The 14,185-nt window shown below is 37.5% G+C and overlaps 2 protein-coding genes across 2 annotated transcripts; both read right to left on the bottom strand.

Annotated features, from left to right (window-relative positions):
- Window positions 1-1,758: 1,758 nt before the first annotated feature.
- On the bottom strand, window positions 1,759-5,263 carry LOC111810391 (BES1/BZR1 homolog protein 4). Its single transcript, XM_087117451.1, has 3 exons — window positions 4,489-5,263; window positions 2,214-2,971; window positions 1,759-2,125 (listed from the first exon to the last, which is right to left on the bottom strand). The coding sequence occupies exons 1-3, from the start codon at window positions 4,702-4,704 to the stop codon at window positions 2,122-2,124; spliced, it is 978 nt and encodes a 325-aa protein (XP_086973577.1). The 5' UTR covers window positions 4,705-5,263; the 3' UTR covers window positions 1,759-2,121.
- Window positions 5,264-7,593: 2,330 nt separating this feature from the next.
- On the bottom strand, window positions 7,594-13,028 carry LOC111810404 (uncharacterized). Its single transcript, XM_023697111.2, has 4 exons — window positions 12,877-13,028; window positions 11,327-11,449; window positions 8,027-8,146; window positions 7,594-7,936 (listed from the first exon to the last, which is right to left on the bottom strand). The coding sequence occupies exons 1-4, from the start codon at window positions 12,911-12,913 to the stop codon at window positions 7,869-7,871; spliced, it is 348 nt and encodes a 115-aa protein (XP_023552879.2). The 5' UTR covers window positions 12,914-13,028; the 3' UTR covers window positions 7,594-7,868.
- Window positions 13,029-14,185: the final 1,157 nt, after the last annotated feature.

The following is a 14,185-nucleotide window of genomic DNA, read 5'->3' on the forward strand; positions in this document are numbered from 1 at the left end:
AAAAAAAATGAAATCTTTGTTTCAGATCTGGAACGAGGGAGGTCCCCATTTCAGGACATTAATTAAAATAAAGAAATGAATAAATGTGTGAGGACCTCCCTCGTTTCGTTTTATATCTGAAATAAAGATTTCAATCTCTTATTTAAAATTAAATGTGGCAAAAGGAGAATGGAACAATAAATGAATGAGAAAAGAAAGGAAAAAGGAAAAAGTATTACGAAATCCAAACTTCACGTATCAAAAAATGGTTAACTAATAATAATTTTCATACCCAAAAAAAATAATAAATGAATTTATTCACAATTTATAATATGAATGAACTAATTGCATAAATTAATTTGAGGTTTGTTGATATCATAAACACTAAAATTAAATCTTAGTTCAATGATCAAAATACTCCCGGGATTATATAGCCGATAAAGCTTCTCTCTAAGTATTATAGAACAAGCTTGAAGCCATTCGATAGAACAAGTCTGAAGCTATGTACTTAAATGGTATGATGGAAAGATACTTATAGTAAGAAAATAAATATCTAGATATTTGAGATATTTGACTATAATAAAATATTAAATATGATATATATATAAATTATAATTTAGTAACTTAATCCCAAACGATATCACTGATATTGAAAGCATATAATAAAGGCAATTGTTAAAGCAAGACTTCCATCTTAGTGGGTATAAAATCAATGCAATTCTGAATGTTGTGATGAAAGAAGGCATGTTCATTCCAAGGTCAGTATGTTCAGGTCACTACCACACTTGTTTGACTTGTTCAACATCAAGTTTCCACTCCACAAATAAATTTCAAACATTTACAAAATATCAGACAATAATACTTTTGAAGGGATATTATAGGGATATATATATATATATATATATGTATATATATATATATGTTGAATAGTGTTTGGATTGAAGAAGCAGCAGTCAAGATAGGTACTGAAATTGAAACCACAAACAAAAACGTGGAAGGGCCAAGCAGTCTGATCAAAGGGGTAACAATATTATTGAGATTGAGAGAGACTTGCCAATGTCCTTATTCCATTCTCTATGTCCAAGGATGGGCCAAATCCCCCCTACACCTATTTTTCTTCGTATGGCTTGTTTTATTTGGTTGATTTCTATACTTGTTAAAAGTACGTGGAGAGGAGAACAAAGTATTCTAAAGGTGTGGAAACTTCTCCCTAGCATACGTGTTTTGAGATCGTGAGATTGACGGCAATACATAACAGGACAAAGCGGACAATATCTGCTAGCGATAGGCTTGAGCTGTTAGAAATGGTATCAGAACCAGCCAGCGAGGACGCTGACCCCCACAAAAGGAGTGTATTGTGAGATCCCACATTGGTTGGAGAGGGGAACGAAGTATTCCTTATAAGGGTGTGGAAACATCTTCCTACCAAACGTGTTTTAAAACCGTGAGACTGACGTCAATATCTAACGGGTCAAAGCAGATAACATCTACTAATGTTAGGCTTGGACGATTAGTTCTTTAATTTTTGAATGATTTATTTACCAAAAAAAAAAAAAAAAAAAAAGAAAACCTATCACCCGACCTGAGGACAGACATTTATTATTCAGGCAACTGAACTAAAGAGGCAGATTAATTGTATGAACTGAAATGAAGTTAAAAATAAGCATGAAGGTTTAGATTCGAAGGGGCAATAAAAGATGAACAAACTAAAGGTTGAGGAGCTGTGTTAAGTGTTTGAAGTGCAGGGCAAGTAATGATAACAATAATGACAGCATTGAAGGAACAAAAGCCAATGGAAAAGTTCCACTCTCTCGATATCCACAAAAGTTAAGCCACTGTAACATATGCATTATCTCATCAGGCCATTCACCATTTTTTTATCTATAAATGAAAGACAAACAGCTCATACATATACGACACAAACAGTAAATTTTCAGTTTCGAAGGGGGAAGAGGGATTTGGAACCACTTAAAACCTGTATATATAACTTAACGAGGGATAATGCAAATTTGAAAAGGAACACAATAACAGGGTGGTGGTGGAAGGGAGAAGAATCAATCATGCTCACCTTGATTCCCAATGTGACAGTGCTCATCCAGGATTTGCTGAGTAACTATTTGGTAATATGTGTTATCCATTAGATTATCTGCAAAAACATGGGTTTGGGAGATTAGCAAGAGGAGCAATTCCTGAAATAAATGGAGTTTGAGAAGTGATTAGATGCATCAACGAACCTGGTTCTTGAGTTCCCAAGAGATAGCTCTAGGTCATCTGAGCCACACTCCTCGTGAATTCGTTCTCCTTCCCATGGCTTCACTATTCCGGCTGTGTTGCTTCCAAATGCGAACTCTTCAGAGATCACTTCTGACATTGGAATATCTGCAGTGTGATCGGAGCCTGCGGCAATGGCAGGAGAGCAGGTCCCACTTTGACCAGGGGTCCACATGCGAGATCCTCCACCAGTCGTTGCTGCTTCCTTGAAACCAAATGGGTTTGTAGAAACAAGACTAAATGTTGGAGAATTGGGTCCACCCTGAGGAATTCTAAGGCCAGCGAACCATTCTGGATTGGGAACAATGTGACGTCCAGGACTTGGTGGAGTAGAAGATGGAAGGGAGGAATAGTATTGTGCATTCCATCCTGGTAGGACAGATTGGTCTTCCCAGTCAGCTTTGAGTCGGGGCGTTCTAGCAGTTGGGGAACTCAAAGGAGGAGTAACAGGAGCACTGATGGAACCTCCATGAATATGGAGATTGGGGAGTTTAGACGAGGATGCTGAAGATGATGACGATGAAAGGTTCCTGAGCCAGGGGATTAGAAAACTGCCATCGGCATTTGGATTAGCAACATATGAAGATGATGCTGGACTTGGAAATGAAGATGAACCGGGGCTTGGATTGAAGGAAGCACAAGGACTTGGTTGGTGAGATGCGAACGGGCTTGCAGCTGCCGACCCACCAACCACATCCATACGTTCAATTGGCTTGCATCCCTGAAGATGGATGAAAAAACATTGTAGAGTATGGATGATAGGATACACTGAATTTGAAGGATTATCTACTTGAGCCAGTTACAATCGAAAAGAAGAATGAATACTGAAAATCAAGCAAAAATCATCAAGGTGTATAGAAAAACATTATCGATCATTTCAATCCAAGTTCACCCCACTCAAGCTATAAACAGTTTATGCCACAACATTGTATGATCCCAATATTCCCCATTTCTCTAGTGTCCAAGATACAAAATGTCTGCAGAAAATCACACCCCAAGCCGTGAGGAACTCATAAATTCATCCATGGTAGCAGTCTAAAAGTGGCGTACATGAAACTAGAATCCCAATGCGCAGGCATGCGGTGGTTGACCACCAAAATTTCACAGACTACGAGAGTATGGTCCAATTTACCGCACGAATATGGCTGGCAGTGAGAATGCATTTTGGTCTAATATCTCCACTGCATAATCGAGCCGGTAATTCTCTCAAAATTCATGTATAACTTGCTAGGTTGTAGTTTGAAATATGATGAAGGAGGAGTTGTTTTATGGACGAAAATAGCTACACGGTGCCAAGAAAGAAGAAAAAAGATACCACCCATGTCATGATCCATACGTACTAATTGCTGGAGAGAGATACTAACAGAATGAAATGTGGACTACGGAAAATACATAAGACCCGAGGCCAAGAGCTACTCAACAGGCTATAGATGTCAGCGAGTACTTTACTTCCTGAACCAAAAATTAATGAAACTGCAGAAATCAATAAAAGAAGGAATCCGTCACGGGAAATAGGGGCAGAGCCAACTCCAAAAGGAAAGGAAAGAGACAGAGCTGAAAAAGGCACTGTTTGCGTCGCAAACTTGCCATTGAAAAAGAAAAGCAAAAAGAGAAAGATCCCTCTGACTAAACCTGCCCCCGTAGAAAGGAAGAACAGTTGGTAGGCTAAATACCAGCCAAAACCCTCAAAATCACAGATCCATATGGTAGAGCTTAAAAAATGGAGGACGGCACCTCCTCGAGATCTGCGTAGTTCCAGCGCCTCCCTCAGATTACTAGTCATGTAGAGTTTGAAAACAAGCATGAAGAATCTTGGTTCACGCGTAAAAGGGATAAAAAAAAATGTCAAAAGTTCACCTCACCGCAATTAGATAACCGACGCCGACGAAGGAAAGGGGCAATGGGTCAAAAAGGCGACGTGAACTGTCCTTTAGTGTATGAAAAACTTATACTAGACTCCAACACCTAGATGCTCCATTTTTCATGACTGGAATTCTCAACCAGGGCCATGGATTTGCCCGCCCAAATGTACCAGAAGAATGATATAGGATGTTTAGAACAACTAATAAGGAATCTATCGAATTGGCTCAACAAATCCGAAGCTAAAAAGTGTATACTCTCAACTCGAAGCTAAAGAAAGTGGTATCATCATTTTCATCAATATCAAAGAATGCAAACGAAAGTGAAGTCTACTTAAAGTTAACAAAACTGAAATCCAAACACTTGAAAGAAAGCTACCTTACGGTAAGTGGTACCATCAGGTTCGACGGTCCATCCCGCCTCATTGCAGAGCGCTTTAAGGACCTCATTGTTGTCGCAATGTTTGGGAAGCTTGTAGTTCCCATACATCCTGAGTCCAGCAAAGATCTTTGCTGCGATAGCTCTTCTCCTTCTCTCCCTTCTCTTGTTGTTCTCCCGCTCCCTCCATGTTGGTAGCCTCGTCCCCGACGTCATCTCCACAGACACACTCTGAACCAACAAATCAAAGTCCCCACGGCTTCAACAGATAGATCAGTAAGCAATTCTCGAATTGCTTCCGTCTATCGCAGGAAAAACACGATTCAATTACAATCACAAACAAAACTTCACAGGAACAGACACAAATCTTCCAACAGAAATCAACTCGAGTCCAAGGATCGAAACACAAAAAAAACTGACAGTGTAAAAACGTCTTTCGCAACTTCGAAGTAGACAAGTCGGAAAAGAAAGACAAAAGTCTAGAAAACGGAGAATTCCGTGAGGCTCTGTAACAGTCAATGAAACGAACTGAAAGAAAAGTACAAACCGCTGGATAAATCAGACAAAAAACAACAAAAAGTAAGAAGAAGAAGAAGAAGAACTGAAGATATCTGAATTGGATACTCGCCGAATGCTCCGATCAAAGACGGCGATCGGATCTTAGATCGGACCACCGCGAACGGCGGAGGGAAGTGTTCTCTTTTTCTCTCTGGCAAAGCCCGGGAAACTAGAGGAGAAACATTTCCGTGAAAAATGGAAGGGTTGGAAGCACAGAATAATGAGCTTATGGGCTTTTTAATAACCAATATTACCCTTTTATTTACCATTCTGCCACTCCCTTTTCATTTCATTTTCCATTTACTTTTTTAATCTTTTTTTTTTCTTTAAACTTTTTATTTTGGAAAGTAAATAAAATTATGTTTTCAAAATAAAATTTTATAGTAAAAGTTTTTATCTTTATTTTGTTTGATTTTATAGTTTTATCGGACCTTAGACAAGATTTGTCTTTCAACCATCGAACACAATTTGTATAAAACTCGAGCTTGTTTGGCCACACACGTTGCATGCACGTGTATACTCAATCATTTGTGACATAACCGACTTGTCTCTACACTAGGTCAAGTCATTTTAGCTCGACCTTGCCTTAATTCGGAGCTAAGGTCTCTCATTTGGTTCATATGTCTTGACGTCATCTCAATTACAAGGTGTCATCGCCCATCGCAACTAGCTCAATCATGTCATTAAGAACGGATCCACGTGTCATTCATAATATCGAGATAAAAAAATTAAATAGTATATAAAAAAATATGATGAAAAAGGATGTAATTAGTGAAAATGGTAGTGGCAACATAGGCAATATATAAAATAAAAAAAATAAAATAATAAGAGGGGGTTTGAAGTTTGAATAACCGTCTCTGACAGAGAACCAAACAAAGTTCGACACGTGGAGCTTGTGTGGAGTGGAGTTTCTCAACGGCCTGTATAGAGAAGCTACACGTGTCGGGTTTCGGCGCACGTGAGAGAGAGAGTATGATTTTCGGGTCGGGTCGAGCATTGGGATTTATTTGGGTGTAGGAAGGAGCAGCACATAATGATGGGGATGCGAGTGGTGTTTGGCTTTGCTTTATCTGCTTTTTCACGTGACCCCACCCTCATATCACGCCAATAAGCACGACTTTTCACTTGTGGGTCCCACTCCTACCCCCATCGGGCCCCACTCTTACCTCACTTTTATTTTTTTTATTTTGTAAAAAATAAAGTAATTTTCTTTTTATATTCTTTTAATAATATAAATAATTTTGTACTCATTTAATTTATGTCCAATTACTTTGGTTTACTATATTTCGAGTATTAATATTTTTAATTTTGTAAATTAAAATTATTTAATAAATACTCATAAATTTTCAAAAAACAAAATAAAATTTGATATTATAACTTTAAAAAATATATTTTTTTTAAATAGAAAAAAAGCGAGATATGTTTTTATCTTAACCAAACAAAGAAAAAGAAATGTGTGCGTGAAGTGACGCGCCAGGGGATAGCGAGTGAAGGGGGAAGGATAACAAAAGCTAAGGTAAGACTGGTCAACACTTTGACTTTCTTGTTCGAGGGTGGACCGTTTGTTTGCTCTGAATCTCTTCCTCAATTTTCCCACATTTATATTACTATGCAAATTAATTAAAGTTTGTCTTTAATATTTTAAATTATTTTTTCTATTTAATTTATTCAATATTATTTAAAAAAAATTAATGGAGTTTATATATTTATATAGGTTTATGCTCCACTAATTTCGACCCAAAAAAAATTATAATTACAAAATATTTAAAACATTAAATTAAATTAATTATAAGTTTAGTTCAAATAGTAATAATGAAAAAATAATAAAAATAATAAACATTATCGAAAAATCTACTGTTCTGCCGAATTTAATAATAACAGAAGATATTCGTAATTATAAAAATAGTTGTCCAAAAAAGTTAAAATCTATTCATAAAATAAAATAGCTAACAAAAAAAGAAAAAAAAAAATATATATATATATATATATATAATTTAGAGAATAATGCATTAATTATTATTTTACAGTTCAATGGTTTAATCTTTTACTATGGTAATTTTCGAACTGAACTGAAAAAAGAGTAGAAAGGATGAAATTGAAACTCTTAAATTTCTTGGGTCGATAGTGAACAAAAGGGGCGGGACGGGGTGGGACGATGGATTCGATAATAAATTTGACCGATTTTGATTCTCAAAAAAATAGAAAACTTTAGGGCCACATGCATTTGTCTACTCAACCATGATTATTTGTGAAAGTAACAAAATCAAACTCAACTCAATAGCCAAGCAAAGGAATGAATTTGGTTTGATAAAGAGCAGCCTTTTCTTGGTACAAATGACCAAGAAAAAGCATTGTTGAAAGCACTTTCTACGCCCATTTGGGTCATCTCTCCTTCTCTAGGGGCTTTCTTTTTCAATGCTTTTTCAAACAAAGCATACCAAAATACCATTCTTTCAGGTAACAAAAGATTCAAACTAAAAGATGGAGAAAGCACTTTTCCACAATATTGCTCTTTTTTTCTTCTTCTTAGATACGACAATCAATCACAGAGCTTTCAAACTTTCAGTCATTCTACATTGAATCTTAATTTATACAAGTAATCAAGTAACTTATGACACTGCTAAACCGGTTTGTTTTGTACAAAAAAATGTGAAAAGGGATGTTGCAATTTGTCCATTTAGAGTAAAGCAACTTACAGAAGAAGTTAGAGGAATGAATAATGTAGGTTTGTTTTAAGGGCCAAAATGAAACCTTTTAAAAGCAAGCATTATTCAGACCTGTGTGATTTCAGCTAGAGCAGAAATGAAGTTATGGTTACCTCTTTATGAACTGTCACGAATCAAATTGGTTGGCTCACTCAAAACATAGTTGGGTAGTTCATATTTTCCGCCTGCAGTAAGATTGAGCAATGGTAAAACGATACCGATGACTAAACTAACATAACGTATCATAATTTCTTAAATGAAGCAATGGTATCGACCTCTCTCGTCGTAACAGATTGTCAAATCTGCATTTTGGATGATTACTCCGGCGCTGTCTATGATGGCTTGCGCAAGGGAAAGCTCGGCTTCGGCAGCTGCTCGTAGTGCGTCCCAAATCTCTGGTAACCACAAAAAAACAGTTAGTAAAGGAAAAAGGAATGTATAAGAAGGTTGAAGTCGATGTTAACTTGGAGGGGGGTATGTCATGGCCTAAAGATGCCCTTTCAATTATACTAGTGTTCTCTTTACTGCAAGGCTCGTATATGGTCAATCATCTTTTTCTCATTTGATTTTTGGTACAAAATGCTACATCAGTTCAATATTCAAATTTTGAAACAATCCGCACTTGAAATGCTAGATCCAAAGATCCTTATCGACTAAAGTCAATTAATGAAAGTGAAAAATGAAAATTAACAGAAATTTGTGCCGTGTATTAGAAACCTTCGTATAGATACGGTTGAGGATTATTGGGAGTGAGACCCATATTGGTTAATTTAGTGGAAGATGATGGGTTTATAAGTGGGGAATACTATCTCTATTGGTATGAGGCCTTTTGGGAAGCACAAAGCAAAGCATGAGAGTTTAGGCTCAAAGTGGACAATATCATACCATTGTGGAGATTCGTGATTCCTAACATAGTATCAGAGCCATGCCCTAAACTTAGCCATGTCAATAAAATCCTCAAATATCGAACAAAGAATTGTGAGTCTCGAAAGTGTAGTCAAAAGTGACTAAAGTGTCGAACAAAGGGTGTACTTTGTTCGAGGGGCTCCAGAGGAAGGAGTCGAGCCTCGATTAAGGGAGGCTATTCGAGAGCTCCATAAGCCTCAGGGGAGGCTTATAGTATACTTTGTTCGAGGGGAGGATTGTAGTCAAGAAGTGACTAAAGTGTCGAACAAAGGGTGTACTTTGTTCGAGGGGCTCCAGAGGAAGGAGTCGAGCCTCGATTAAGGGAGGCTATTCGAGAGCTCCATAAGCCTCAGGGGAGGCTTATAGTATACTTTGTTCGAGGGGAGGATTGTAGTCAAGAGTGACTAAAGTGTCGAACAAAGGGTGTACTTTGTTAGCCATGTCAATAAAATCCTCAAATATCGAACAAAGAATTGTGAGTCTCGAAAGTGTAGTCAAAAGTGACTAAAGTGTCGAACAAAGGGTGTACTTTGTTCGAGGGGCTCCAGAGGAAGGAGTCGAGCCTCGATTAAGGGAGGCTATTCGAGAGCTCCATAAGCCTCAGGGGAGGCTTATAGTATACTTTGTTCGAGGGGAGGATTGTTGGGAGTGAGTCCCATATTGGTTAATTTAGTGGAAGATCATGGGTTTATAAGGGGGGAATACTATCTCCATTAGTATGAGGCCTTTTAGGGAAGCCAAGCAAAGCCATGGGAACTTATACTCAAAGTGGACAATATCATACCATTGTGGAGATTCGTGATTCCTAACAGATACAAGGTTAAGGTTTGCATCAAACGAAAGCACAACAAGAGCATAGTCTAAGGCATAGTTAGGGCCCAAACAATTTATTTGGGGGAAGTGACAGCATAAAGTTGAAGAAAAATAAGAACTAATGTCTTTAACCACAGATCAATAAGGGACTGCAAAATGAATTGCGGGCGAAGAGAAATTCAAACAAGGCAGGTCACTTCAAAACGTATAAAAGTGAAGTCGAGACATAAGACTTCTAGTTAATCACGTTCCACAATCCTAGGTAAGAATATATCATTTTGGTGTCGTCTTAGCTCTCACAAAGAGTCCTCAAAATAAATCTTTACTCGCAATTTAAATTGATTTGAAATACGTCTACATCCAAGAGCCAACATTCATAGCATAATTAATAAATAACCATGTCATAAAAGAACATGAATCAATTATACCAAAAACTCCCTATATCACATTTCTTCCCAGAACGCAAAATGAGACAATTGGAGAAGCCTACACATCGAACGAGATTCTTCGATATTGGCAATGGCAATCTGGAATCGGCATAAAAATAGGAAACCTCCGTCTCTCCAAACCGAAGAACTTAGTTTATTAGGAAACAGGAAAAACAGTCGAAGGATCCTAGAAATTGGAAATTGATTAACTGTTCTTATAGCTGTGAAAGATATCATAGTTGTTTCCAAGGGATAATTCATCCCAACCTTTATTGGGTCCCCTGTGTTAGACGAACAAGCGAGGATTTGCCAATCTATTGGCACGACTAAGTTTAGGGCATGGCTCTGATACCATGTTATATGAACCCGACTCTCCACAATGGTATGATATTGTCACTTTAAGCAAGCTCTCATGGCTTTGCTTCGAGCTTCCCCAAAAGGCCTCACACCAATGGAGAGAGTATTCTTTGTTTATAAACCCATGATCATTCCCTAAATCCCAACACCTCCCCTCGAACACCCCTCGAACAAAGCACGCCTCCTTTGGAGTATTAGTCATTTTTTACTGCCTTAGGGCATGGCTCTGATACCATGTTAAATGAACCCGACTCTCCACAATGGTATGATATTGTCACTTTAAGCAAGCTCTCATGGCTTTGCTTCGAGCTTCCCCAAAAGGCCTCACACCAATGGAGAGAGTATTCTTTGTTTATAAACCCATGATCATTCCCTAAATCCCAACACCTCCCCTCGAACACCCCTCGAACAAAGCACGCTTCCTTTGGAGTATTAGTCATTTTTTACTGCCTTCGTACCTTAGCCAATGTGGGATTTTCATCATCCAACACCTCCCCTCCCCTCGAACAAAGCACGCCAAGGAGTCTTAGTCATTTTTTACTACCTTCGTAGGTTCGAGGAGGCTTGACTCCTTTTTCTTTTTTGAGTCCGTCCTTTGTTCGACTATTTGAGGATTTACCAATCTATTGGCACGACTAAGTTTAGAGCATGGCTCTGATACCATGTTAAATGAACACGACTCTCCACAATGGTATGATATTGTCCACTTTGAGCATAAGCTCTCATGGCTTTGCTTTGGGCTTCCCCAAAAGGCCTCACACCAATGGAGAGAGTATTCTTTGTTTATAAACCCATGATCATTCTCTAAATTAGCCGATGTGGGATTTTCATCATCCAACACCCTGCAACTACAGCAGCCACCTTTTGCATGGATTGAATGGTCATCTATCCCTAGTTTTACGTTTTGCTCGAGATGGAAATGTAGATTCTAAAACCAAAAATCATGAGCTACTCCGTAGTATGATACAATAATGTAAGGTCTATTCCTAACTAAATAAACTCTTAGTAACTTTTTTGATAAGCTAACCTCTAATAAACACACTGGCAAAAAATATTTAGAGACAGGCCTACCTTTTCGGCCACCATAGTGAGGTGCAGTGTCCCAGAACTCCTCCCGCAGTTGCACGAGCTGAGACCTTGTAATTGGCTGAGGATGCTTCCAAGATTTTGGCTTGCCTATTTTCTTTATGGAACCTACATAAAGAAACAATTTCAGTCATATCTCAATGGCTTGGATCAAGTATAAACCAAAACCCAGATTCAAGGCTAGCAGCATGGTAGTCTTGAAAAGTTTAAATGAAATCCTTAGACATTCAGAACTATAAACAACACAAGGAGAATTACAAAAGTTCGTCCTAAAACTTTGACATTAAATCTCATAAGGGACCAAACTACAAAAAGCTCCCTCTCAATCCCTTTAAAAACGCTATTATTTCTTTTGATTGTAGTATTGTGATGTCCCACGTTGGTTGGGGAGGAGAACAAACCACCATTTATAAGGGTGTGGAAACCTTCCCCTAGCAGACGCGTTTTAAAGCCTTGAGGGGAAGTCCGAAAGGGAAAGCCCAAAGAGGACAATATCTACTAGCGGTGGATCTGGGGCGTTACAAATGGTTGGTATCAGAGCCAGACACCGGAATATGTGCCAACCTTCTCGCTGTTCCCCAAAGGGGGTAGACACGAGGCGGTGTGCCAGTAAGGATGCTGGCCCCAAAGGGGGTGGATTTAGGGGTGGTCCCACATCGATTGGAGGAAGGAAAGAGTGTCAGCGAGGACGTTGGGCCCCGAAGGGGGTGGATTGTGATGTCCCACATTGGTTGGGGAGGAGAACAAACCACCATTTATAAGGGTGTGGAAACCTTCCCCTGGTAGACGCGTTTTAAAGAGTTGAGGGGAAGCTCGAAAGGGAAAGCCCAAAGAGGACAATATCTACCAGCGATCTGGGGCGTTACAAGTATAAAGCAGAAATATAAGATACTGTCCATTTAAGTGTTAGTTGCTGAAATTTTAGTCCTGGAATGCTAACATCACAGCTTCACAATTAATCTAATAGAACTCTCTGAATGCGAAACTAGTTAAGCAACAAATATGCCAAGATTCCGACTACAAATCTTGATAACTTCATTAATCTGAAAGCATAAATCTGTAGTGGAATTTGAATCACCAGCATGAAATCTCAAATGAACCAGTGAGCAATAACTCTAAGCAACCTTCAAAAACCCGTCACTCCCAAAATGAATGAATAACAAAACTATTTCAATGAACTAGTGCAATAATCCAAATTCGAGACCTGCTCATCCTAATTAATGCACCACTACATAATCTGATAATCGCAAGTGAAGTTCAAGAATCTCCCGTCACAGTCACAACTCACAGGACAAACATACGAACACCATCAAGCAACGCTATGACAGAATAAATCAAATCAAGAGCAATCCAATTCATTACCGAGAAATTCAATACTACTAGACCAACACTCCCGCTCTTCCTACCACAGCAAATCAACTTGCATTGATTATCATCTAATATTCCTAGTAGCCAAGTCAACAGACGAACATAGAACAAAATTTCGCCGAAAATCTAGAAAAAAAAAAGAACCAGAGAAGCGAAGTGAACCTCACCGTCCCCGTTGGTCTGCGACGATCCAGCACAGCCCATTGCGTCTCGCTAGAACAGAAGCTTGAATTCACAGGCAGATAGAAGGGGAAAGATTAGGCCGGAGAGAATATAAACTTTCTTCAAGATGCTCCACAAATGGTAGGTGATACCAATTATTCCTCCCTTATAAACACATATGATCTTCTTCTAAATTAGCCGTTATTATTGTAAAAATTATTATTAAATTTTAAATATATATATATATATATATATATATATATATATATATGTATAATAAATTATTATTAAATTAAAATGTCTGGGTAATTGACAACTTATATTAAATAAAAAATGGTTTGGTTGTACATATAATTTATAAAATATTATTTTAGAAAATATTTAATTAAAATTTATCATTTAATAATATATATATTTTTAAAATATCTTTGAAAGAGTTAATTTTAAAATTAAAAATATATGTATAGTTGAACACCCATAATTAAACATTTTTAAATTAGGAATATATTAAATATTTTTAAAAATTTTATAAATTTTTTTTAATGCAAAGTTAAAACATTATGGTTAAAAGTTATAATTTAAACCGTTTTAGGGCGAGGGAGTTGCATGCGGCAGTTGGCTGTCACGCTTCCTTGAAGGTGAGTCGACCTTTTTATTTATTACTTCCTTTTTTTTTAATCCTTTCAACCGTGAAATTATTTAATAATTTTTGGTAGTTGAAATATATATATATATTGTTTATTTTTTTAATCTTTTAACTCAATTTTTTTAAAAATATTTATATTATATTTTTTTTTTATTAATTATCTGGATCGATAAAAAAGGGTCGTGGATATAATAATACATTGATCTCTAGCGATGTGTTGAGCTCATTTTGAGTCGCTCGTGTTGGATGAAAGTCCCACATTGGCTAATTTAGGGAATGATCATGAGTTTATAAGAAAGGAATACTCTTTCCATTGGTACGAGACATTTCAGGAAGCCCAAGACAAAGCTATGAAAGTTTAAGCTCAAAGTAGACAATATCATACCATTGTGCAGAGTCGTGTTCATTCAACAGCTCGTAGCGACGATATTTGACCTCTAACGATATGGAAGCTAGAACGAGATGAAACTTAAAGCAAAGCCATGAGAGTTTAAACTCAAAGTAGACAATATCATACCATCGTGCAGAGTCGTGTTCTAACGACATGGAAGCTAGAACAAGTGGGAGCTTGAAAGATTCCCGATAGTTAGAATCCAAAGAGAGCTTTTGCCTCAGATCCTACAGCTTCGTGACCGATCTCGGCACTTTTAATTTTTTTAACAAATATG

Source organism: Cucurbita pepo, chromosome 14 (assembly GCF_057944985.1).
Source record: "Cucurbita pepo subsp. pepo isolate OVF chromosome 14, ASM5794498v1, whole genome shotgun sequence".
Lineage (NCBI taxonomy): Eukaryota > Viridiplantae > Streptophyta > Magnoliopsida > Cucurbitales > Cucurbitaceae > Cucurbita > Cucurbita pepo.